Source organism: Panthera pardus, unplaced genomic scaffold, assembly GCF_024362965.1.
Source record: "Panthera pardus isolate Hobbes unplaced genomic scaffold, ASM2436296v1 HiC_scaffold_21, whole genome shotgun sequence".
Taxonomy (NCBI): domain Eukaryota; kingdom Metazoa; phylum Chordata; class Mammalia; order Carnivora; family Felidae; genus Panthera; species Panthera pardus.
In genome coordinates, this window is record NW_026526777.1 from 35,766,615 (window position 1) to 35,790,544 (window position 23,930).

The 23,930-nt window shown below is 43.5% G+C and overlaps 2 protein-coding genes across 2 annotated transcripts; one reads left to right on the forward strand and one right to left on the reverse strand.

The window, feature by feature from the left end:
- Nucleotides 1–777: 777 nt before the first annotated feature.
- On the reverse strand, nucleotides 778–21,918 carry LOC109255160 (uncharacterized). The gene is made up of 5 exons (XM_053909489.1): nucleotides 21,877–21,918; nucleotides 16,657–16,743; nucleotides 15,819–16,538; nucleotides 1,599–1,727; nucleotides 778–1,211 (listed from the first exon to the last, which is right to left on the reverse strand). Exons 1-4 carry the CDS (start codon nucleotides 21,916–21,918, stop codon nucleotides 1,659–1,661), a joined length of 918 nt encoding a protein of 305 aa, XP_053765464.1. The 3' UTR covers nucleotides 778–1,211; nucleotides 1,599–1,658.
- On the forward strand, nucleotides 16,231–16,899 carry G0S2 (G0/G1 switch 2). The gene has a single exon (XM_053909125.1). The coding sequence runs from the start codon at nucleotides 16,231–16,233 to the stop codon at nucleotides 16,540–16,542; it is 312 nt and encodes a 103-aa protein (XP_053765100.1). The 3' UTR covers nucleotides 16,543–16,899.
- Nucleotides 21,919–23,930: the final 2,012 nt, after the last annotated feature.

Sequence of the window (23,930 nt, forward strand, 5' to 3'; positions counted from 1 at the left end):
GGTGAAAGACCAAGAACTAAACAACAGTATAGAGAACTAAACAACCTGCATCATCTGGAGACTCTGTGTATGCTTCCCTGGACATGAGAGGTTGCATTTACTCCTTTGGTTAAGTATTACTCCAGAAAGAAATAGCTATGTATTTCCCTGAAAGAACAGAAGGGAACAAAATATTTTTCTGCTTTTGCTATGTATAAGGAACCATTCTAAACACCACGTCTACAGTATCTCACTTATGTATCCCAGAAGCCCTAGAAGGTGGCTCTTTAAAGGAGATATTATTTCCCTTTTTTATAGCCTCAGCATTATTAGGTAGCTTGAAAAGTTTACGAGGTGTTAGAGACTGAATATGTCTGCACCCCCCCCCCCCCGCCGCCAGATTCATATGTTGAAACCTTAACCTCAATGTGATGGTATTGGGAGATGGGGCCTTTGGAAGGTAATTAGGTTTAGATGAGGTCATGTGGGTACAGTCCCCACATGGGATTAGAGACCTTATAAGTAGAGGAGCAGACACCAGAGCTCTGCCTCCACTGTGTGGGAACACAGTAAGGGGACCCTGTCTGAAGCCAGGAAGCTGGCTCTCATCAGGAACCCAATTACTAGCACCGTCATCTTGGCCTTCTAGCCTCCTAGAACTGTGAGAAATAAATGTCTATTGCTTAAGCCACCCCATCTATGGTATATTATTTGGGTAGCCCAAGGTGATGAAGACACAGAACTAGCATTTTAGTCAGGTTATGCTGCAGTAATAAACTAACCACAAAACCTCACCAGCATAACACAACAAACATTTATTTGTTGTTCGTACAAAGTAAAATGGGAGACAATGGTGAGGGGAGAGGTCCTCTGTTCTATAGCCATTCAGGGACTTCTGCCATCTTGTAGCTACACCAACAAGGACACATGTCCTTAATGATCATGACAGCAAGGATAGAGGAGTGTGGAGAAGTTCTCCCATATTCCATGCTTCAGCTCTAAAGTGACACCGTCATTTGGCTTACAACTTATTAGCCAGAACTGCTCAGAGGGCGCCCAAGTGATCTTCCTCTGTGCCCAGAAAAGGAAAATGCAATACAGCGTGGTGAACAAATAGCACTGTCTACCACAACTAGTATATGGTGAAACCAGAATCCATCAGCGTATCTTTGAGTTTCCAAAAATCCATATTCTTTCCATTGCCTATCTGGTCCTCCCAAGATGAAGGGAATCTGTTTTTGACAAAAAGGAAACGTCACATGGAATAGTTTGTGGAATACAACATCTCAAGGAAAGTGATAGGAAAAAATGGCCTGGTGAATATTTTAGATTTGCAAAACCTAAAGCATCACAAGTGGTATCCCCTTGGAAAACCTTAGAAACATAGCCCATGAGATCTCCACAAGATGTAGACAGAGGATAAATATCTATGAGACAGGCAGGTTGCTCTAGTTTCTGAGAGAAAAATCACGGGGGTTGGGGGCGAATCTTCAAGGAAAAGATTCTGGTATGTTGTAGGGTGACTAACCACTGCAGTTTTCCAGGATTCTCCTTGTTTTAGCCCCAGAAATTCTATGTCTCAGAGAACACTCTTTTGTCTCAGACAAATGCTTGCTCACCTGGTCGTACATCGATACTTCTTCTCCCAGACAAGTTTTGAACATGTCACGTCAGGTGGCTCAGTAAACTCTGCATGAAGATGTGCGATGGTTCGAGAAAGTGAAGTTGGCTCTGAGTCCTAGAAAAACCTGAATGGAATAACACATGAGACTAAGACTCTCCCCCAGGGAAGAGCTCGCGAAGCTCCTGTGTGAATATTAGACATCTTATCAAAGCAGTTGTCTTCAAGGACCTAGGGAAAGAAAACAGCATTCCAGTACAACTTTTGTTCTGGCAACTCTACTCCTGCTGTTGGAGCCTGAAGTACAGGAGGCTCTTCCCAGCCAAATCACACCAAGGACCCATATTGAGCTTATAGACACATTAACATCTCTATCTTGTCTCAAATCAAATACTGTTAAAACCATGGCCTACACCTTGAACTTTTGCCCTTCTTCAGAGGTATATGCACATACATGTACACACATAGACACACACACATGCTTTTGCACTTTTTCCAGTGTACATTTCATCTTATTAGCACTCGGCTAGCGCTCCATTTGCTGAGCTGGATTTGGTATGCACTTTGACCTGTACGCTTTCCATCATCTCCAGATTAAAATACCAAGTCCACAGCCAGACTCTCAGGTGCTGCTGAAAAAGCTGCACATTTGACCTTATCTCAAACAGCAACCTTCACACAAGTGCTCTGATCCAGCCATTTCATTCCCTTGACCATATTTAGGCTCAATTCATTCAGCTCTGCCTGTCTGCCTGGCCATCTCCATCTCTTGTGTACTTGGATAAATTCTAAATCCAAGAGTTGGATCAGGTTCCTGGATCAGTGATGACTTCTCAGCTATTCTTTGTAAATCCTTCCCAAGTCCCAGCAGCAGACCTTACTTATACAATTCAAGCAACAATCAGCACTGTTCTGTTTGTAAATCCCTTCTACACCAAATTTACATATTAAACACTTATTCAAATTTTAGTTATTTTGTGATTTGTCCCCAAACCTTGATTGTAAACTCTTTGAGGACAGGAATGACCCTTGGCCATTCTTTTTATCCCCTAATGAGTGCGTAGCCCAGTGTTTGTACATAGTAGGTGCTCAAAAACAGATATTGATTTATTAGTATGGATCCATAGGGCAAGGGAAAACCTAACAAAAAGTGTTGAAAAATATGCTGTCATGAATATTGCCACATAATTCCCTTTCAGGACAACATAGAGAGAAAAGTAAATATTTTTTCTCCTAAGAACTAGAACCCGAGAAAATTCATGATGAGCCAATCTGCTGATCAACAGGTTCTCAAAGTTAGGCCTCCTATTCCATCTACCATGGTTGGTACTTGGGGAGAGAAAGGCCAGGAATCAAAATGGCAGTATTTTTGGTTTGGGGAACTGAAATACTTCTGTGCTCAGGCTATGGACCCAGGCCACTCAAGGCATATAAGACCCAGCTTTTAGAATAGTCAGAGGCAATGAAAGGAATAAATGTGGGTCCAAGGGAGGAAAGGGCACAAGTGGAGAGAGGTTCTTAGGACACAAGAACTCCTCAACATGTTTTAAGAATTCTTTGTTACTCTCAGAGAATCAGGGAACATATGTAGCCTAAGGTCTGTCAGTCCCTACCTGTCCTTGTGCTGCCAAAGATAATGTATTCCATTGGTACTTGTAGGCCCATTCCAACCCTGGGCCGATGAGCACCAAGCCTAAGACACTAAAAAACCCCTTCCCACAACCCAACAGGGTCTCAGAATAGTTGTCTCTCGAAGTTCATTAACTGGGGCCAACAGTGTCCTGTTATCCCTCCAGCTGTCCTGGCGGCCTGGAATTGGATGTGAACCCTCCCAGCAAATCAGACTGTGTACATAACACCCCTCCACCCCCAGCTTCTATCGGCTCCTCATCCTCAGAGCCTGGGCTTTTCTTCCGGCTCTCCTCATCACATGTCAGCAGACTCTTCTGACTTTTGACCCAGAAACACAAAAACATCCAGAACCATTCATTCACAAAACAAATATTTACTGAGCATCCACCAAGCAAGGCACCCAGTGACCAGTAGTAAATAAGTCAGACAGAATCACTGTCTGGAGGGAGACTACTGTCTCATGGGACACAGATGCTAAATGCACAATTACCAAATAATTTATTAATTACGTAACCAGAGTGATCTCAACTTCTTTAGCCATCCAAATCACCCTTTCTTCTACTATCAAAAAAACCTTAATGCTGACAGTTCTAGGGAAATGCTAGCAGATAATACAAGTTGATTCTAGTTGCCGTTTGTCCTCAAATACTCACAGCTTTCTTTTAACCATCTCTCTGGCCTATTTTGACCTCAAACCCAAAGACACAATCCTTCCTCCATTCCCCAAAGAACAAAACACATAGCTGCTGAGTTTACGAAATTGTACTGAAAATTTGGAAGTGACACAGGGAAACTACAACCTAAAAATAAATACTAGTTTTCATCAGCCCCAGAATTCACCCAACGTCATGGCATGTTCCTACTGCTCTAAGCCTTGACCAGGTTACTGGAGCCAAGGGCCTCCCTCCGTGTAACCAGTCAGGGTCCTCCCTTTTCATGAACTCACTTCTCCCATCCCACCCCATGAAGACAGCCTTTTATGGGTAACAACCCAAGGTGGCCTACATGCCTTGGTATCAATCTACTCACAGCTACATGCCATACATCAGCATTCATTCATTCATTCATTCATTCATTCATTCTGTTCATATTTATTGAACACTTATTTTGTACCAGGCATTGTGCTAGATGAGGACAAACAAGATAGCAGCAAAAAAGACAGACAAGAGGTAAACAATAAACAAGTAAACCAAAGACTAAATCTGACAATTACAAATTTCAACATTTTTGTGAAATACTATTTTAATGGGATGATATAGTAGATATGGATCTCAGGATATTGGGAGTGCCACTTTAGAAAGGATGGATAAGAGTAGTCTCTCCAAGGAGGCGACCTTTGGGATGAGATTTAGGACTGGACTTCCAAAGGGAGGTTAAATGTGTATTTAAGGTGCCAGCAAAGTAGAGGTACCAACATTGTTTTTACAAATTTTTATATTTAAAAATTTTTTTAAGATATGGAAGTAAATATCTTGGGCAAAATTATAAGGCTGTATGTAAACCCCCAATATACATTTTAAAATTTAATGCTATTATTTTTCATGGGCAGGGTGGAAAGCTCAATCTTTTCAGGGCTTAGGACCTCTAAAGTCTTGTTTAAGCCATAGGAGATACTAGAATCACCCACAGGAATTAAGGTGGATCCACCTTGGGGACCTCCCAGGCAATGATGGCTTTTAAAAACTCCCAGGATGATTCTAAAGTGGAGCCAGGGCTGAGAACCACTGACCTAGGGAAATACTATAGATGGAGAAGAGGAATCATGGGAGGACATTGGAAAACCCCCAGCATTAAGAGAGTAATTCATAACCTTGGCTGCACATTGGAATCACCTTTAGACCTTTAAACATTACTGATCTTTGGGTCCTACTTGGCAAGATTTTTTATTTAATTGATCTAGCCTGGTCTTCAGAAATGTTAAAAGCTCCCCAGTGATTCTAATGCATGTTCAAGATTAAGAACCACTGACTGATAGAAAAGAAAGATGTAATGAAGGAAATCTGGGAAGAAGAAACTAAGGTGGAACAATGAAGAAAAGGAGAGTGCAGTGTCCCTGAAGCAAAGAGAAAAGGTGTTTCTAAAAGGAAGAAATAGTTATTATCTGTTGAATGATAAACCCCAGTTCATTCAATAAATATCCCATTGGATTTTGGTGGGGTGGTGGTAATGGAAGCCAGATGGACATGGGCAAAAGAGTGAATGGTTGATGAAGAAATAGATATAGTGATTGTAGACAACTGTTAATAAACAATTTTAGTTATAAAGAGGAACAAAGAATTCAGGCAGCATCTGTAGCCAGGATTGAGAACCACTTCCCAGATGATTTCCTACCGTTCCATAGATTGAGACCCAGTGCTCTGCGTCTATAGACCTTTCTGCAATGATGGAAATGTTCTATACCTGTGCTGTCTGACATGGTAGCCACTAGCTACTTGTGGTTGTTGAATGCTTGAAATGCAATTCAGGTGACTGATGAACTGATTTTTTTTTTAAGTAGGCTTCATGCCCAGCGTAGGGCCCAACATGGGCATGAACTCACAACCCTGAGATCAAGACCAAAGCTGAGATCAAGATTTGGACACTTAACCAACTGAGCCACTCAGGTGCACCAGAATTTTTAATTTTATTAAATCAGCTGTCCAATAATATAACTTAATCATGGGGGCACTATCCCATCCTATTCACAAATGCTGGGGGTTTTAAAGGGCTTGTACATCAGGGGCCATCTTAAAATTCTGTCTACCACATTAGAAACGAGTCCTTTGCTAAGTCATACGGTAGTTCTAGTTTTAATTTTTTGAAAAACCTCCATATTGTTTTCCAGAGTGTCTGTACCAGTTTGCAATCCCACCAATAGTGCAAAAGTGTTCCCCTTTCTCCGCATCATTGCCAACATCTGTTGTTTCCTGAATTGCTAATTTTAGCCACTCTGACAGACCTGTCCATTGACTGACTGACGAATGGATAAAGAAGATGTGATTCTACCAGTACTAGTCGGCGATGAAAAAGAAGGAAATCTTGCCATTTGCAACAACGTGGATGGAACTGGAGGGTATTATGCTAAGCAAAACAAGTCAGTCAGAGAAAGACAGATATCATATGATTTCATTCACATGTGGAATTTGAGAAACTCAACAGATGAACATAAGGGAAGAGAAGGAAAAATAAGATAAAAACAATGAGGGAGGCAAACCACAAGAGACTCTTAAATACAGAGAATAACTGAAGGTTGCTGGAGGGGTGGTGGGTGGGGGGGATGGGTTAAATGGTTGATGGGCATTAAGGAGGGAATTTTCGGGATGAGCACTGGGTGTCATATGTAAGTGATGAATCACTGGGTTCTACTCCTGAAGCAAAGACTACATTGTGTATTAACTAACTTGAATTTTAATTTAAAAAAATAATAAAGAAATAAAGAAATGAGTCCTTTATTCCAAGAGGGCTCCTGGTCTAGAGTCTGGATGTGAAGGGATAAAATCAGATTTGGTGATACATACTCTTAGAACAACTACTCCACAAGCTGATTTAGGAATAAGACCTATTGCTCTGCTTCACCCCTAGCCCAAGGCAAACAATATTTCCACAGTCCCCATATTCCCATCCTTTCTCTCTTGTCCCTGTTCTCTCATGGGGTATTTCCCCATTTCCAAGATCTCAGCCACTCTCAACTCACTGAAACCTCTCAAATCTTCAACTCCCAACCCAATCTCTTTCCAGAGCTCCAGATTCATGATTCATATACAACCACTTAATGACCATCTTTGCTTGCATATCTCACAAACAGCCCAAACTCATTATAACCAAAATGGAACTCATTCTCTTCCTCCTCAAACGTGTTCTTCTTTCTTTTCTCTCCAAACCTGGGAGTCACCTCTAACTCCTTTTCTCTTCTACAGCACTAAGTCTTCCAGCTTTACCTACAATGCATCACTCAAATCTGTCTCCCTCTATCCGCATTACCTTTATCTCAGCCTAGTCCATGACTACCTGAATTACTCTAAAAATATCCCACTCGCTGCCTCTCATCTTGCTCCACTCATGTATTCTTCACTCCAATAGTGATCTACTTAAAATGCCAACCTTGTTGAACTGTGCTGCTGTCTGAAATCCATCAATTTCTCTGACCGCCAGCAGGATAACCAATTCAATATAAGATAAATTGATAGCTATGATTAAATAACTCAGTGGACTTCGCATTGTGCTAGCCCTGAGAACAGTGTACTGAACAAGACAGAGATAGTTGCCACCTTCATAGAGCTGACAGTCTTGCAATAGAAACAGACAACAGTCATGAGAAGAAAAGTGAAATGGCTGTGGGAACCGTGCAGCACAGGGTGCTTCCCTCATCCGAGCAGCAGGGAAGGCTTCTCTGAGACAGTGAGAGGACAGTGACACTTGAAGGGTGAGTAAATGTTCACCAGATCAAGGGAAATGAGGAGAGTATTACAGGTGGAGAGAACAACACGAGGAAGGATCTGAAGTTATGAAGGAACAGATCAGTGGGGCTGGCACCTAGAAAGTAAGGGTTGAGGGATATACAATGAAACTGGAAAAAAAGGCAAGGACAAAGTCATGAGTGAACTTATACACCATGCTAAGAATCCAGGGCATTATGCAAAGGGCAAGATGGGGAGCCATCGAAGGGTTCTAAAAAGAAGAATGACATGATAAGTTTGCTTTTTTTTTTTTTTTTTTTTTTAGATTACACTGGATTGGATTGGATTGGATTGGATTGGATTGGATTGGACTGGACTGGTTTAGACTGGATTGGATAGGTCAAGACCCAATGCAGAGAGACCAGTTATGAGGCCACAGCAATAGTGCAGGTAAGATGATGAGGGTTTAGACTAGGAGGGTGGGTGGCAAGGGGGATAGAAAAAAAAGTCAAGAGGTATTTAAGAGGCAGAATGATAACTCTTTTTTTTTTAGGGGGGGCAAGTGAGCAAGGGGCAGGGAGAGAGAGGGAGGGAGGGTGTGGAGAGAAAGAGAGAGACAGAGAGATAGAGAAGTGGGGCCCACCCAGGGCTGAAGGCTCATGTTTTTACCCAAAGTGGGGCTGGAGCTCACCCGAAATCAGGCTTGTGCTTACCCAAAGTGGGGCTTGTGCTCACCTGATGTGAAACTCGAACTCACCAAGTGAACTCATGAGATCATGACCTGAGCTGAAGTCAGATGCTTAATGACTGAGCCACCCAGGTGCCCCAGAATAACAAGTCTTGATGATCATGTATGAGAGGTGACAGAGAGAGAGGAGAAAAGGATGACTCCCAGGCTTACAACCTGGGCTACCAGATAGATTGTGAAGCCTTGACCAGGAAAGATGGTGGTGCAAGTTTGGGAGGTGAAAGTATCAACTTTGGCTTCAGATATGAAAAGTTCGATACCTGCAAGATATCCAAGTCAAGATGTAGACTAGGCAGGAAGATACAGAGGTCTAGGGCTCAGATGTATACATCATCTTTACAGAGCAATAATGGAAGCCTTGCAAGTAAACTAAATCACCTGAAGAGAATGTGTAGAGTTTAAAAAGAGGTTCCAAGACTGAGTCCTGAGAAGTGCAAAAGTGAGAAAAAGAGGTCGTATAAAGGTTGTATAAAAGGCAAAAGTGAGAAAAAGAACTAAAGAGTGTCCAGAATAAAATAGGAGGAAAATTAGAAGAATATGACATGGAAGCCAAGAAGAATGTATTTCTAGAAGATGGGAGTGGTCATTAGTTACTAGACATCACATATGTAGGTGACCATATGCATAATTGTTCATTATGGTTTCTGTGCCTACTACTTCCTCCTCATTTCCTGCCATTTCCCAAAACTCATCCTTTATGTTCTGATACCAATTTTGCTTAACTTCTCTTGGACCCTGAAATGTATTTTCGTACATCCTACCCTTTCTATATGCAGCCCTCTTTCATTCCAGTCCTCCCCCAACACTGAGCCCCCACTCCCAGTCACTGATGAACATCATCCATCCTTTAATTCCTTCAGCTGCTCAGGCATCATCCACTCCTGGGCCTTCTTTGACAACTTCCTCCCCAAACTGAATCAATATAGTACCCATTCTACTCTATTTGTTTCCCTGGTGTATATTTCTATTATTGTGCTTATCCTAGGATATTGTAATAATTTATTTAATGTCTGAGTCCTCTACTTGACTATGAGCTTCATGAGGGCAAAAGCAATGTTGTATTCTGGGGCACCTGGGTGGCTCAGTTGGTTAAGTGTCTTGACTCTTAATATCAGCTCGGTCATGATCGTGAGATCGAGCCCAGCATCAGGCTCCACACTCTCTCCCTCTTTCTCTGCCCCTCCCCTTTGCTCTCTCTCTCAAATATATTTTTTTTAAACAATGTTGTATTTTGCTTTCTATAACTATACTTAACACAGTAACGGATACATGGCTGGCTTCAACAAATGTTTTTGGGTTTTTTTTCCCCAGATGTTAATTTATTTTTGGGGGGGGGGGGGGCAGAGAGAGAGAGAGGGAGACACAGAATCCAAAGCAGGCTCCAGGCTCTGAGCTGTCAGCCCAGAGACCCACGTGGAGCTTGAACTCATGAACCACAAGATCATGACCTGAGCCTAAGTCAGATGCTTAACGGAATGAGCCATCCAGGCGCCTCAAACCAAATAGTCAGACACTTAACCAACTGAGCCACCCAGGGGCCCCTTCAACAAGTGTTTTTGGATCTAATTGCTGACTATATGTCACCTAGAGAATGTGAATGACCTGGGCTAGGATAAAGGACTACAAGAATTGCTGACACAAGCAGGGGGCAAAGACAACAGAGTAATGACCGAATCAATGACATGTATTGATTGCTTCATTTGTGCCAGACTGCTAACCCTTTTCCAGTTCTCTAGCTCATCCAGTCTTTACCACATCTCATTTCATAGGTGTTATCATCAACCCCACTTTACAGATGAGGAAATGGAGACTAGAGAAGTTAGGTCACTTGTCCAAGGTCAGACCCTGGTAAGAGAAAACAGGTCTTGAATGAACCCAAGTCTGTTTGACTCCAGAACCCTATTCTGTTAAGTCTAGCTGGGATTTGAGCTTGAGAAAAATTCCCTGCGCTGATTCAACCTTACAAAGTAGAGCAGTGCGATTCAGACATGGTATGTGGGCAGTAGGGTGTTGCTCCCAGCACATCCTGCATGGTCCAGCAGATAGTGACTCTGCTTGGCCAGAGGCCATGAGGGACTAAAGCAAAATGTCTACCAAGGGTCTGCTCATCAGTGTTGATTTGCCAAGACCCTGAGGCCCCAGGAGCAGGCTGGAGGAGTGCCCCAGAATAAGCCAATCCCTGCAATGTCAGACACTATGTTGGGAGTGGAAGTGAAAGGTGAGGAAGACAGAGTGGAAGGAACTAAGCCAAGTTGCCAGGTCTTGGGCAATTTTGACCCCAAGGCTCTGAGCCAAGGACAAGCTACTGTGCCTAAAATGACATCCCAAGAGAGTCTGATCATTTTGTAATCTCTGTCTCAATACTGACTTTCAGGTCAATCTAACTAGTATTGATTAAGCCCCTATTATACATTAGCACCATGAAAGGTACAAAGAGCTGGTCTTCCACAGAGACAGGGCAAGCCCACAGGGAACAATGAGAGAGCTGTAGAGAACAGTACACAATGCAGTGCCAACCCGTGCAGAATGAGCCACAAAGGCAGCTGAAATTCACAGAAAAGAGAGATCAGGGTGTGCTGGTGGCTTCTCCGAGTACATGAACTGAAGGAAGGAAGACAGAGGAGAAAGACAACCGCATTTCAGGTAGGAAGATTATGAGCAAAAGTGAGGCAACCACAATGAGAATGGACTCGGGCTATGAGAAACCCATCTGTGGAGCAAAGGGTTCTTGTTAGAGAATGGAATATAATGTTAGATGAGTAGGGAAGGGCAGATCATAGAAGTATCAGATTCCAGGAATACTGATCAAGTAAATCCAATATGCAGAATCCAGGTTCATGTAGGCAATGAGAAATGATCTGGGATTTAAACAGGCATTAAGAATAAAAATCTAATTTTAGGAAGATTTATTTGGTGGTAGTGTTAGAAATGGATTACAGAGGAGAAGACGAAAGGCAAAGAAGAAGAAGGAGAAGAAGGAGAAGGAGAAGAAGGACAAGGAGAAAAGAAAACTGTCAAAACCCAAAAACAGTGGGGTGCCTACTGGTTGGTTCAGTAGGTAGAGTTTGCAACTCTTGATCAAGGGGTTGTGAGTTCAAGCCCCATGATGTGCATAGAGCCTACCAAAAAAAAAAAAAAAAAAGAAAAGAAAAAATACCCTAAATGCTTCTTTGAGCATCCACTAAACATCTGACTGCATGCAAACTTAATAAACATAGTCCCTCCCTTGCCAATCCAACGGAGAAGACATTAATTAATCCCATAGTTACCTATTAAGAACCTACTATATGTCAACAATCATACAAGGTTCTAGGGACACAGTGAAAAGCAAAACAAAGTCCCAGCCCTCACTGAAGCTTAACATGGAAGACAACACAAAAGCAAACCAACAGTTCATCAATATAAAGTCAGGTACTAAATGCTATGAAGAAAATAAATAGGACACTAAGTAGGGAATGGTGGGATAGAGCCGTCAGGAAAGAAGCCTCTCTAAGAAAATGCCACAGTATCTCAGGCCCAGAGAATGGGTAAAATGGAGATGCACTGCTAGCCACAAGGATACTGAGGTGACTTCATTTGTAAGAGTACAGAGAATATCGGGAGTCTTGTTTAAAGTGTGTTAAGTTTTTGATAAAAGCAGGAGATTCACACAGAAATGTCTAGCCTCTAGAACTCTAATCTACAAAACCAGAGGAAGATAAAGGTTAGAGTGTAGGTTTAAAAATCATCCGTTAAGGGGCACCTGGGTTGCTCCATTGGTTAAGTATTTGACTTGGACTCAGGTCATGATCTCAAGGTTTGTGAGTTCAAACCCTTCATTGGGGCCAGTGCAGAGGCTGCTTGGGATTCTCTGCCTCTCCCTGTCTCCCTCTGCTCCTCCCCCACTCACTCTCTCAACATAAACAAATAAACTTTTAAAAATAAATAAACTAAACTAAAAGCATGTATAAATTTAAAAATCATATAGAAATAAAAATAAAATAAAATAATAAATAATAATAAATAAAAAATAAAATAAAAATCACCCGTTGATATTTGAGAGATGAGAAACCTCTCCAACTAGCATACATGAGATGAAAGTAACTCTAAGGACTGAGTGTAAGATTTACAAATGATTTTATCCTATCTTCTATGATGGATGATCTTCTCCCTCCTGCCTCCTGGAATACCAGGGGTGAGCAGTGACTTTAGGCAGCAAGGAGCTGGTAACAAAATAATAATACTAATCATTGAAGTTCATATACAACCAATCATCCAAAAGGCCTCGGTCTCCTGTTCCTTCAATCCCCAAAGCACAGTTGTTGGGACAGCTCTATCCCACCTCTGTACTTATCCCTAAGACTACCTGTTGTACCTTTGTGACTGTTTCCTCTGCAGATGGCTTTGAGTATTTTAATGTTTGGGAGAAAGGGATTTGGAAAGCAAAATAAACAAAATTTTTAAAAAATTTTTTGTAACATTTATTTATTTTTGAGAGAGATGCAGTGCAAGAGGGGGAGGGACACACAGAGAGAGACACACACAGAATCCAAAGCAGGCTCCAGGCTCTGAGCTGTCAGCGCAGAGCCTGACACGGGGCTTGAACCCATGAACCATGAGATCATGACCTGACCCGAAGTCGGATGCTTAACCGACTACTGAGTCACCCAGGCACCCCTGTAAACACAATTTTTTTAGTTTTATTTATTTGAGAGAGGGAGAGACAGAGAGAAAGAGAGAGAGAGAGAGAGAGAGAGAGAGAATGAGTGGGGGAGGGGGAGAGACAAGGAAAGACAGAATCTCAAGCAGGCTCCATGCCATCAGCACAGAGTGCTACGTGGGGCTCGCGAACATGAGATCATGACCAGAGCTGAGATCAGGAGACAGACGCTTAACCAACTGAGCCACCCAGGCCCCCCGAAAACAAACACACTTTAAACTAGCCTTTCCTACCTTCCTAGTAATGGCAGAATTAAATGTTAGGATAGACACCAGGGTAGGGTGACCAACTATCCCAGTTTACCCAGAGCTGTCCCACTCTCAGCCCTGTTAATTCTTGCACTCAGGGAAACCCCTCAGCCCTAGGCACACTGAAATGGTTGATGACCCTGTAGCTGGTCCGGCCTTCAGAGCTATAACCTGTGTCTGACCTGTGTGTTGCAACACAAGGCTTTACATCTCTAAAGTGACATCAGCACAAAGCACATGCTTAGTTTCTCAAGCCCTACCTAACCTGCTACCCTAGAAGTTGGGTTCTCTTGCTCCACTAGACAGAGGAGCTATCAGAAATTCCTAAACATGAGGTAGCCCTGGATTCCTCAGCCTTCGGTTCCCACCATCTCCCACTCAGCCCCAGCTATCACCTAAACCAGAAGCACCAAATGCACTGGCAACTCCAATCCATACCTCCTGCTGCTGTGTCTGTCTCCGTCTGGCCAGCAAGCTGGTGGGGTCTGGGGGTCAAAGTCAGATTATCAAAGAGGGGAAGAGAGGAACTTATCTGAGATGCTGATGTATTCTGCCACAGCAAATCACAAGAAAGGGGAACTGTAGGTAAATTACAGTCTGCTGACCTTGGAAGACATGCGGTTTTCGTCTATGATTTACAGAAATACCGGAAATGCTTACCATTGAGTCAATTTCAGAGTTTTGGGTCCAAAGCTGGGCTGACTCACTTTCAGAGAAGAAACCAGGTGAAAGCTCTGATATTAAGGTACACATCGTACACTCTTCCAGAGGCCACAATGTTTGGAACACTCACAAATCTTGAGAAAGCTCATGTATCATTTCTGCCAGGTATTGGAGACTTCTCCAAAATTGTAAGGAAGATTCACAGAAAATGCCAAAATTGATATTAATCTCAAATTGGTCCCTTGTTGCGCAAATTTCCCGTCTGACAACATTAAAAGAACAATAAGCACCAGGACACCACCGTCTAGGAATAACCCCTGTTGGGCCCCACGTCACCTTGACTGCTTGGGTACAGACTAAAATGTAGAATTTTACAAAAGCTATTTAAGTAACCTTGCCCAATTTGCAAGCATATATAGATCTTATTACCTGAAATACTAATAGCCACGGCATAGGGCAGTTATTATTGTTGCCTTTTTTAACCAAATTGGGAAACTACCTCAGCACCACCCCCCCCCAAAAAAAGATTACTGTTAAAATTTGCAAGGACTCAAACACTTGATCTCTGAAGCCACCCTTTACCCAGTCCCTCCTCACAGCACTCAGCCTATGACAAACTGTTGCAAGATTGCATCACTGACCTTTACAATTTTCTGGCCAGTCTGATTTCCCCCTCCTCCTCCTGCCCTCTCCCTTCACTGCTTGCAGCCCTTTGGCCCAATTGCCTCTGCTTTTCCCCTCTTGCTAGCTAACTCGGATAAGTGGATAACCAAAGTTTTATCCTTACACCCTATCCCAAGGTGACGATGTTTTCACCCAGGCCAAAATGTATCTTACTCTCCTCACACTTGCTTCCAAGAATGCTCTCTCTTTTTAAGTCTTACTTAAGTAATGTCTATTCCTAAAGCCAGGTTTAAACTCATGACCCTGAGGTCAAGAGTCACGTGCTCTCCTGAACTGAGCCAGCCGGGAGCCCTCCAAGAATTGTCTCTTTAAATCTTACCCAAACCCTCTATTCTCACCCTTCCGCCCCTGTTTCCATAAGCTGAACTGGCTCTGTGGTATGGCACCCCCAGACCCAGGGAAGTGGCAAATAATTATTGAGAGCATAAACTAACTGCATTCCAGACCCGCAGAGGAAATTTACCAACAGCCCTTTTCCATCTTCAGGTCCCCCCAAGCCCCCAAACTGCACTTCTCAAGTAGGAGTGGGGATCATTGGATTTAATGGTAGTTCCCTGACACAGAAGTACATACACCAACAGAGGCAAGCACAGAGACGTATCACACATACACCTGCAATTAAAGGATACCCTCGATAAATAGTTATCTATCAAGTTACCGTAGCAATGCAAGCACCTGTGAATAAAACCAGTCAGGCCGGAAAGAAACACAAGCACACACAAAGCCTGGAGACCTGTTCTGTTCCTTAACCACGATCCCTTGCCTTCTCCCCTCCGATCCCCACGCCTGTGGGAAGATGACACCCCTTAGGAATAAAAACTAAAGATTTTCCGGTTAGGTAGAACCTCCCCCGCCTCCAACCCATGTCCTCATAGGGGTCCCTCTAGGGTCGCCCCAGACAAGGGAAGCTGCGCACCCACCCACACTTCTTAAGGAGGAGTCACGTCGGAACTGTACACGATACCCAGGGTGCCGGGTCCTCACCCTTGTGCGGACCCGGAGTGGGACCTCCTGCTTTGCGGCCGCACCCCACCCCGCACCCCCGCCTCGGTCTCCCCTGCCCGGGACTCTCAGCTCACACCGCCTGGAGGTGCACTGCTCGCGGCCGCCTCCCCTGGGCCCTTCCCGGTCCCTCCCCTCCCCCGCCCCGCCCCTTCCCCTTCCTCACCCCTCCTTCCTCTGGCAAGAACTGCGCTGGCCCGGGGCCCTGGGAGACCGATAGGCGGGTCTCGGAGGAAAGATATAAGCGGCCCCGGGACGCTGCCAAGGTGCCAGCTGCGGAGTCTCCACCTGGAAGAGCCGCGGCTGCCGAAGAGGAGGAGAGCGCAGAGGCCGGCCGGACCCCGGACGCGCTGACCGCCGCCGCGCCGCCGCCCCCCGCTCGCGCTGCCTCCCGCTCGCGCTGCGCCTCCAAGGTGAGCCCCGCGGGGCAGAGCGCGGTTGGGCGGGGTCCGGGGCGGGTCCCCCTTCCTGCGGGACGCCCGAGAGAAGGGTGCTCGGGAAGGCCGTGGCCATCCTTCCGTGGCTGAACGGGCCCCTTTCCTGCGCCGCTCCTCCCGCAGGTCATCCCCGCCCCCGAGATGGAAACGGTGCAGGAGCTGATCCCGCTGGCCAGGGAGATGATGGCCCAGAAGCCCAATCGGAAGCTGGTGAAGCTGTACGTGCTGGGCAGCGTGCTGGCCTTCTTCGGCGTGGTGATCGGCCTGGTGGAGACTGTGTGCAGCCCCTTCACCGCCGCCAGCCGCCTGCGGGACAGGGAGGCAGCGGTGGCCGAGCTGCAGGCCGCCCGGGAACGGAAGGTCCCGGAGACCCAGGCCCCGCTAGAGAAAGGCAAGCAGCAGGAGGCCGTCCTCTGCAGCCGGGCGCTCTCCAACCGGCTGCACGCCTCCTAGGACCCCTGGGAGCCGGCAGAGGGAGGGGACAGATAGCCTGAGCGTGAGAAGAGAGCGCGCGTAGGGTCAGGCCCAAGTGGGAGAGAGCAGGAGTCCTGTGCTGTTTGGACTTACATCTGAGAAGCCACTGACTTCTAGAACTGAACTACCACACGGATCCACCAAAAGGAGTTTGGGATTGAGTTTTGCTGCTGTGCAGCACTGCAGGAAGACACATACAAAACTATGTATCTTTGAGCTATCTGAGTGCATCTACCATTTTGCACTAGGGTGGAAGGAGGGGAAATGCTTTTTATATTATTATTATTAAGGTGACCACCATTTTGCATTTTGAAATAAAAATCTTTTTATACTATATCTCAGTATCTGATTCCTTGACCATGTTTCCCTGGGGTGGAGAGATAGCAAGGAGGGTGAGCATGCTGGTGAAGGGGCAGGAGCACTGTGGGAAGAGCAGCTCCCTGAAGCCAAGTCAGCGTTTGCTTCACTGTTAGGGACCCTGATGTTCATATTACACGCTTGTAAGTATGCTGAAGATTTGTTTTTGTTTCATGTTAGGGGTGGCAGGAGAGAAACTTTTATACCTTGCATCAGACTTAGCATTTTAAGATCAGAAGATAAATCAACTTCTCAGATGTGAGGGCGATCTGGCCGTGACATCTGTCCCCCGATTGATCGCCAGGGTTGATTCGGCTGATCTGGCTGGCTAGGCGGGTGTCCCCTTCCTCCCTCACTGCTCCATGTGCATCCCTCCTGAAGCTGTGAGCTCGCTCGGTCGAAGAGGACGACCTTCCCCGATAGAGGAGGACCGTTCTTCTGTCAAGGGTATACGAGTAGCTGCGTTCCCCTGCTAGAACCTCCAAACAAGCTCTCGAGGTCCATTTGTAGGAGAACGTAGGGTACTCTCAAGCTTCCAAGACTCCAGACACATCCAAATGAGGCGTTGCACGTGGCAGTCTGTCTTTCTTAAAAAAAAAAAAAAAAGATAAATCAACTTCTGAGCTACAGCACACTAACAGCAGATACAGATTAGTTCTAGGGCAGAAAGACTATTTGCCACCTCACACCGGACCAGAGCCTCCTATGACTGATACCTTTCTTTTAACTGTATATATTTTTTAATATTGATTTTATTTTTGAGAGAGAGACAGAGCGCAAGCAGGGGAGGGGCAGAGAGAGAGAGGGAGACACAGAATCCGAAGCAGGCTCCAGGCTCTGAGCTGTCAGCACAGAGCCTGACGTGGGGCTTGAACTCAGGAACCATGAGATCATGACCTGAGCTGCAGTCAGATGCTTAACGGAAGGAGCCATCCAGGCACCCCTCTTCTAACTGTATTTTAATAAAAGAAAGAGAGAGGAAAGAAGCACCAGCTTCCCAGCTGGTAGGAAAAGAGAAAGCAAGCCAAGAATGGCTAATTGGATTTCTAGCTTTACCAAACCTTCCTCTTTATCAACTCAAATCATAGTGAGAAGCTCCAGGTTAGAAAGAGAAAAGGCTGGTTAACACCCATCTGAGTTCTCTTCCTCCAGGGAAAAAGTATAATCTTCTCACGATCAAGGTCCTTATCTTCCTCTTCCTCTTTAGTGTTTGTTGAAAGTATCAAGTCCTGGGCAAATAATAGGTTCTTAATAAATACTTGATTGCTCAAGTAATCAATTCATGAAGTTAGAGCACTGATACTCAAAAGAACAAGTAGCAATTTTGTTCTGTTTCCCCCACTCCCACTCCCACCCAGAAGACATTTGAAAATGTCTGGAGACATTTCTGGTTGTCTGGTAGGGGAGGAAGGGCATTACTACTAGCATCTAAGGAAGCCAGGAATGCTGCTAAACATCTTATAATACACAGGTCCCCCTGCCCACTACAAAGAATTCTCTAATCCAAAATGTCAATAGGGCTAAGGTTGAGTAACCCCAGGTTAAAGTAAAGGAAGGAAAAAGGGTTTGCTTAATAGTTTCAGAGTCAAGGTTTTGAGGTGATCTTGAAAGACTATGGTCAAATATAAGTCTCTCTCCCAACACAGGGACAAAAATGGTCCTTGGCCCTATCCTGATTGGCAATTTTATCATCAACCTAAGAGAAGTGACAGAAGGTATCAATTCTATTGCTGATGCAGAGCTGAGACAGTGGAGTCAGGATTCAAAACGGCTCAACAGGTTAGTACCATGCACTGAAGCTAACCAATTGAAACTGAACAGGGAAGAAGAAAGAGTACAGAATTAGTTCCAAAAACCCAGTTTCATGGCCACAGAATTATAAAGGTTTATTCTAGCAGCAGATCATGTGAAAAAGACCTAGGTGTTTCACTAATTGCCAGCTCAATATAAGCCAACAAGGGCCTGCTAAAAAACCTAGCATCTTAGTAGTAGAAGTGGAATGTCAAGCAAAAGGGATGAGGAGGAGGTTTTGTTTTACCTTATAATCTGGCAGGCAGGAAACCAAAGAAGTTAAATAAGATTGCCTGGATACGCTTAGGTTTGCATTCTGACTCCTTCGTTTGCTAGCTCTAAGACCTTGAAAAAGTTACTCATAAATTCCCCGCTTCAGGTTAGTTAAGTTCCTTCCCCATCTATAAAACTGTGGCTTCCTTGTGGGATAATTTTGCTAATTAAATGAGATAATGCATGTAAAGTGCTTATAGCACTACCTGGCATACAGTAAGCTTTCAGCCAATGAAAGTTGTTATATTTCAAGAGACACCGTGACAAACAAAAACGTGCTAAGATCAGAGTGACTTGGGCATATAAGAATCCAGAAACCCTGTCACCTACAGAACAATTGAATAGACCACTAGAGTTACAATACACTAGTGTTGCATAACAATTGCCTCCAAATATCTGAAGTGCTTCCATATTGACCCAATAAAGTCAGTAAAATAGATTTATTTGATGTGGCTTGAAAATGCTGGAATTATCAGATAGAAGTACAAGGAAGCAGATCTTAGGTCATTAAGAAATCAGAATAATTCAAAATATGAGTTTCTTTGTGATGTGTAGTAAGTGCCTCATTACTTAAAGCATGCAAGCAGAGATTGGAAATCATCTGTGAGGGGTGGTATAAATTGGAAAGGAGATTTCTGAACTTGGAGGGAGATTAGTCTTATGACCTTTGAGGTCCCAACACACACACCCTCTCTATGTTTCCAGTGTCTGTGTTCTTCCTCTCAGCATGTTGCCAAATATTTTCCTTCTTGCTGGATGAATATTAAAAATAATGAATTTAATTCAAAAAATAAACTATTTCCTAATTAAGTTATCTAACTAATACTTTTGCCTCTTAGGAAACACCCTAATCTAGTGGTTGTATCTAATGGTTCTCAAACTTCGTCATAGTGAAACACTTATTAGTCACGTTGCTCTTTACAAAACACCACAAAACTCCGATCTATTAATATAAGTAAATATGTAATTTTGTGTTGTATCAAATTTCAACTTACACTTGTTCTAGTGAAAACAAATAGTTGCTATCAACTGTGAGAATATTAAAAAGTTGCCACAGGGGCACCTGAGCAGCTCAATTAGTTAAGCGTCTGACTCTTGGTTTCGGCTCAGGTCATGATCTCAGGGTTAGTGGGTTAGTGAGTTTGAGCCCTGCGTCAGGCGCTGCACTGACAGCACAGAGCCTGCTTGGGATTTTCTCTCCTTTCTCACCCTCCCTGCTCTGTCTCTCAAAATAAATGAATAAACTTCAAAAAAAAAAAAAAAAAAGTTACAGGGCACCTGGATGGCTCAGGCGGTTAAGCATCCGACTTCCGCTCAGGTCATGATCTCGCAGTCCGTGAGTTCAAGCCCCACATTGGGCTCTCTGCTGACAGCTTTGAGCCTGGATGGAGCCTGCTTCAGATTCTGTGTCTCCCTCTCTCTCTACTCCTTGCCCGCTACGCTCTGTCTCTCTCTCTCTCTCTCAAAAATAAACATTAGTTTTTTTTTTTTAATTGCCACATTCTTAGGACAAGTTTGATTGTTCCTATAATTACAGTATCCATAATCAGTTTTAAATCCATTGGCTCGGGGCGCCTGGGTGGCTCAGTCGGTTAAGCGTCCGACTTCGGCTCAGGTCATGATCTCGCGGTCTGTGAGTTCAAGCCCCGTGTTGGGCTCTGTGCTGACTGCTCAGAGCCTGGAGCCTGTTTCACATTCTGTGTCTCCCTCTCTCTCTGACCCTCCCCATTCATGTTCTGTCTCTCTGTGTCTCAAAAATAAATAAACGTTAAAAAAAAATTTAAAAAAATAAAATAAAAACAGTTTAAAAATAAATAAATAAATAAATAAATCCATTGGCTCAATGAATGATAACTCACCTCAGTTAACACACTTTTACAAAGCTAACCAGTCAGTGATAGTCCCTAACTTCTGAGGGTCAACCAATCAGTAAGTGACTCACCCCATAAATACATTTCAGAATGCCAGGCAGTCAACAAGTAAATATGCTTCTATAGGTGATGTCAGCCCACTTAAGTCTGGGAAAGTACGCCAATCTCTAACTTTCTTGTTTCCCAGAAGGCAACACATGAGCTTACTGGGTTCATTGTGTCCAAACTCTATCTGTCCTTCTATCTGCTGCCAGTTAAGTCAGTTCCAATGACAATCTGAACTCCAGTGGTTTCACTGACTTCTCACCACCTATATGATTTATAACCAAGTAGGTCTTTGTATAAAATCATTAGACCTCAGTGTTTGTACAAAGTAATTCAATATTTTAGTTTACAGGTGTACATGCTAGTAAATTATTATACCTAGGCCTTTGTATAAGGTTATTAGACCTTCGGTTTGGGAGATATACCATTTGATAACTATTTTTGTCATTAAACTGCTTATTCCCCTGCTGCTCACTTTCCCTTTGCTTTTGTTTGTCTATATTATAAAGTCTTGTCTTATGAAACTGTTTTTGTTTTGTTCTGGAACACCTATTTCTAATATAGGTATAAGGGAGTGTGTCATAGGGAATGGTTCAATAAGCCGCCAATCCAGTCCAAGCTGGCCTAAGGGATAACAGTTGCAGATCCATTAGACGGATGCCCAATTCAGGAAAAGGCAATTGGCCAAACTTAGCTTTGGGTCCCCTACAAAACGTTCATGAGAGTACTCTCTGTCTGGTCAACATGTGAAAGAAGGTCATTTTTTAGTCTGTATTCCAGGGTCAAACATTGTCAGGTCATTGACTGCATGGCCCTTTCCTAACCTTTGCTTAGAAAGGGCACCCAAGCACACACTCGTACTAAACAGCCTCTTCTGTCTTTCTTGGGTTCTTCTACATCAAAATTGCAACCTCCTCTTGGAAGAACTCCTACTTCCCTTATAAAGCCGCCCTGTGATCCTAACTCTTGTGCTTACTTTGATAAAGGACAAAAACTGAGTTAGAATGACAATGGCCATCATGGAGGAACTTTTGACATGTCAAAATCAGTAAATTAATTCATTTAGGAGGAACTGCAGAATAAATGAAGACATTTAAGATGAATTCCAGAAATCTAGAGTCAGTAGTTTGCTTCTTTAAATGGTAGGCTGAGGCCTAAAAAGTAAAATTCTAACTCCAGCATAGTCTCTCTCAAAGACTGTGATACCTTCTGACACCCACTCTCATTTCATTTCTCTCTCTCTTTCTACTCATCTTTACCTGCTTCTATATAGACCATACTTTTATCAGAGTTTTCTCTGGGGAAAAAAAGCCATCACACTGTAAAATTGCTAAACCAGAAGGCAGTCCTAAAGAAGTTGGGTGACCTGTTTTGAGGGCTTTGTTGTTTGTTTCTTTTGTTCTTTGATTTAAATAAATCGAATTTTGGGGGTGCCTAGGTGGCTCAATCAGTTAAGCGTCTGACTCTTGATTATGGCTCAGGTCCTGATCTCATGGTTGCTGAGATCAAGCCCCACATCCGGCTTTGCACTGACAGTGTGGATCCTGCTTGGAATGCTCTCTCTCCCTCTGTCTCTGCCTCTCCCCTGCCCCCAGTCTCTCTCAAAAATGAATAAATAAACATTTGATAAATAAATAAATAAATCGATTTTTTTTTTAAAGGAGCTAAATTTAAAACCTGGTCTGGGGGCGCCTGGGTGGCGCAGTCGGTTAAGCGTCTGACTTCAGCCAGGTCACGATCTCGCGGTCCATGAGTTCGAGCCCCACAGGCTCTGGGCTGATGGCTCGGAGCCCGGAGCCTGTTTCCGATTCTGTGTCTCCCTCTCTCTCTGCCCCTCCCCCGTTCATGCTCTGTCTCTCTCTGTCCCAAAAATAAATAAAAAACGTTGAAAAAATTTAAAATAAATAAATAAATAAATAAATAAATAAATAAATAAATAAATAAAACCTGGTCTGGAGCCATATTAAGAGTTGTAATTAAAGAGTTTCCTAAACCTAGCCAGGGAGAAATTTGTTAAATAATTCAGGATTTTATTAGGTACTTATTGCTCTGGGCTACAGATCTGTACCAAATTGATCAATTAATTGTTAGTCCTTCAGCTGTAGAAAAATATTTAAAAGCAGCAAGGAAGAAAGGAAAAATTTTAAATAACTCAGCCATGTAAAATGAAAGAAAAAAAAGTGCCTTAAGAAAGCAAGAAAAAATACAGTACAAAAGACAATTCCAGAAGCCTTTCTTTTCTTTTATTTATTTTTTATTTTTTATTTATTTTTAATTTTTTTTAATGTTTATTTTATTATTTTTGAGACAGAGAGAGACAGAGCATGAACGGGGGAGGGGCAGAGAGAGGGAGACACAGAATCAGAAGCAGGCTCCAGGCTCTGAGCCATCAGCCCAGAGCCTGACGCGGGGCTCGAACTCATGGACCGCGAGATCGTGACCTGAGCCGAAGTCGGACGCTCAACCGACTGAGCCACCCAGGCGCTCCAGAAGCCTTTCTTTTAAAGGTACATTGGACAAAGATTTAAAATTATAAATTAAATAAAAATGAAAACAGACTTCAGGAAATTTTCAGAGTATTCTGGAGTAGACCCAACAGTTGAAGTAAAGGAGACTTGTCTTTTTCAGTTCTTATTTCTTTCTCTTAGGGCTCAAATATAAATTAGGGGATTTAATGAGAGATAAAAATAATCCCAAATGTCCAATATGGGGCTAAACAGTTTCAGAGAGCCTTAGAGGGTGAATAAGCTAGAAATCAATAGCACGTACCGTTCTCTAGATAAAAAAAAATAATAATAATAAATTAATAAATAAATAAAACGAAAACTGTCTCTTGATAGAAAAACAAGACAAAAAAAACTCTTCTATGTTTTAAGAATTGAGAGCCTAGGGCGGCCTAGGTGGCTCAGTTGGTTAAGCGTCACTCTTGATTTTGGCTCAGGTCGTGACCTTACCCCGTGGGGTTCCGAGCTGACAGTTTGGGATTCTCTCTCCCTCTCTCTGCCCCTCTGCCTCCCCCTGCCCCCCGCT

Excerpts from the sequence above, each read along its gene's own strand:
- G0S2 (XM_053909125.1), top strand. The coding sequence starts at position 16,231 with ATGGAAACGGTGCAGGAGCTGATCCCGCTGGCCAGGGAGATGATGGCC.
- LOC109255160 (XM_053909489.1), bottom strand. The coding sequence starts at position 21,918 with ATGGCCATTGTCATTCTAACTCAGTTTTTGTCCTTTATCAAA. Across the intron at positions 16,539-16,656 it reads AAGTCAGTGGCTTCTCAGAT|GAGGCGTGCAGCCGGTTGGA; the intron begins GTAAGTCCAAAC and ends CAGGGGTCCTAG. Across the intron at positions 1,728-15,818 it reads TCTTGCCAGAGGAAGGAGGG|GTTTTTCTAGGACTCAGAGC; the intron begins GTGAGGAAGGGG and ends TATTCCATTCAG.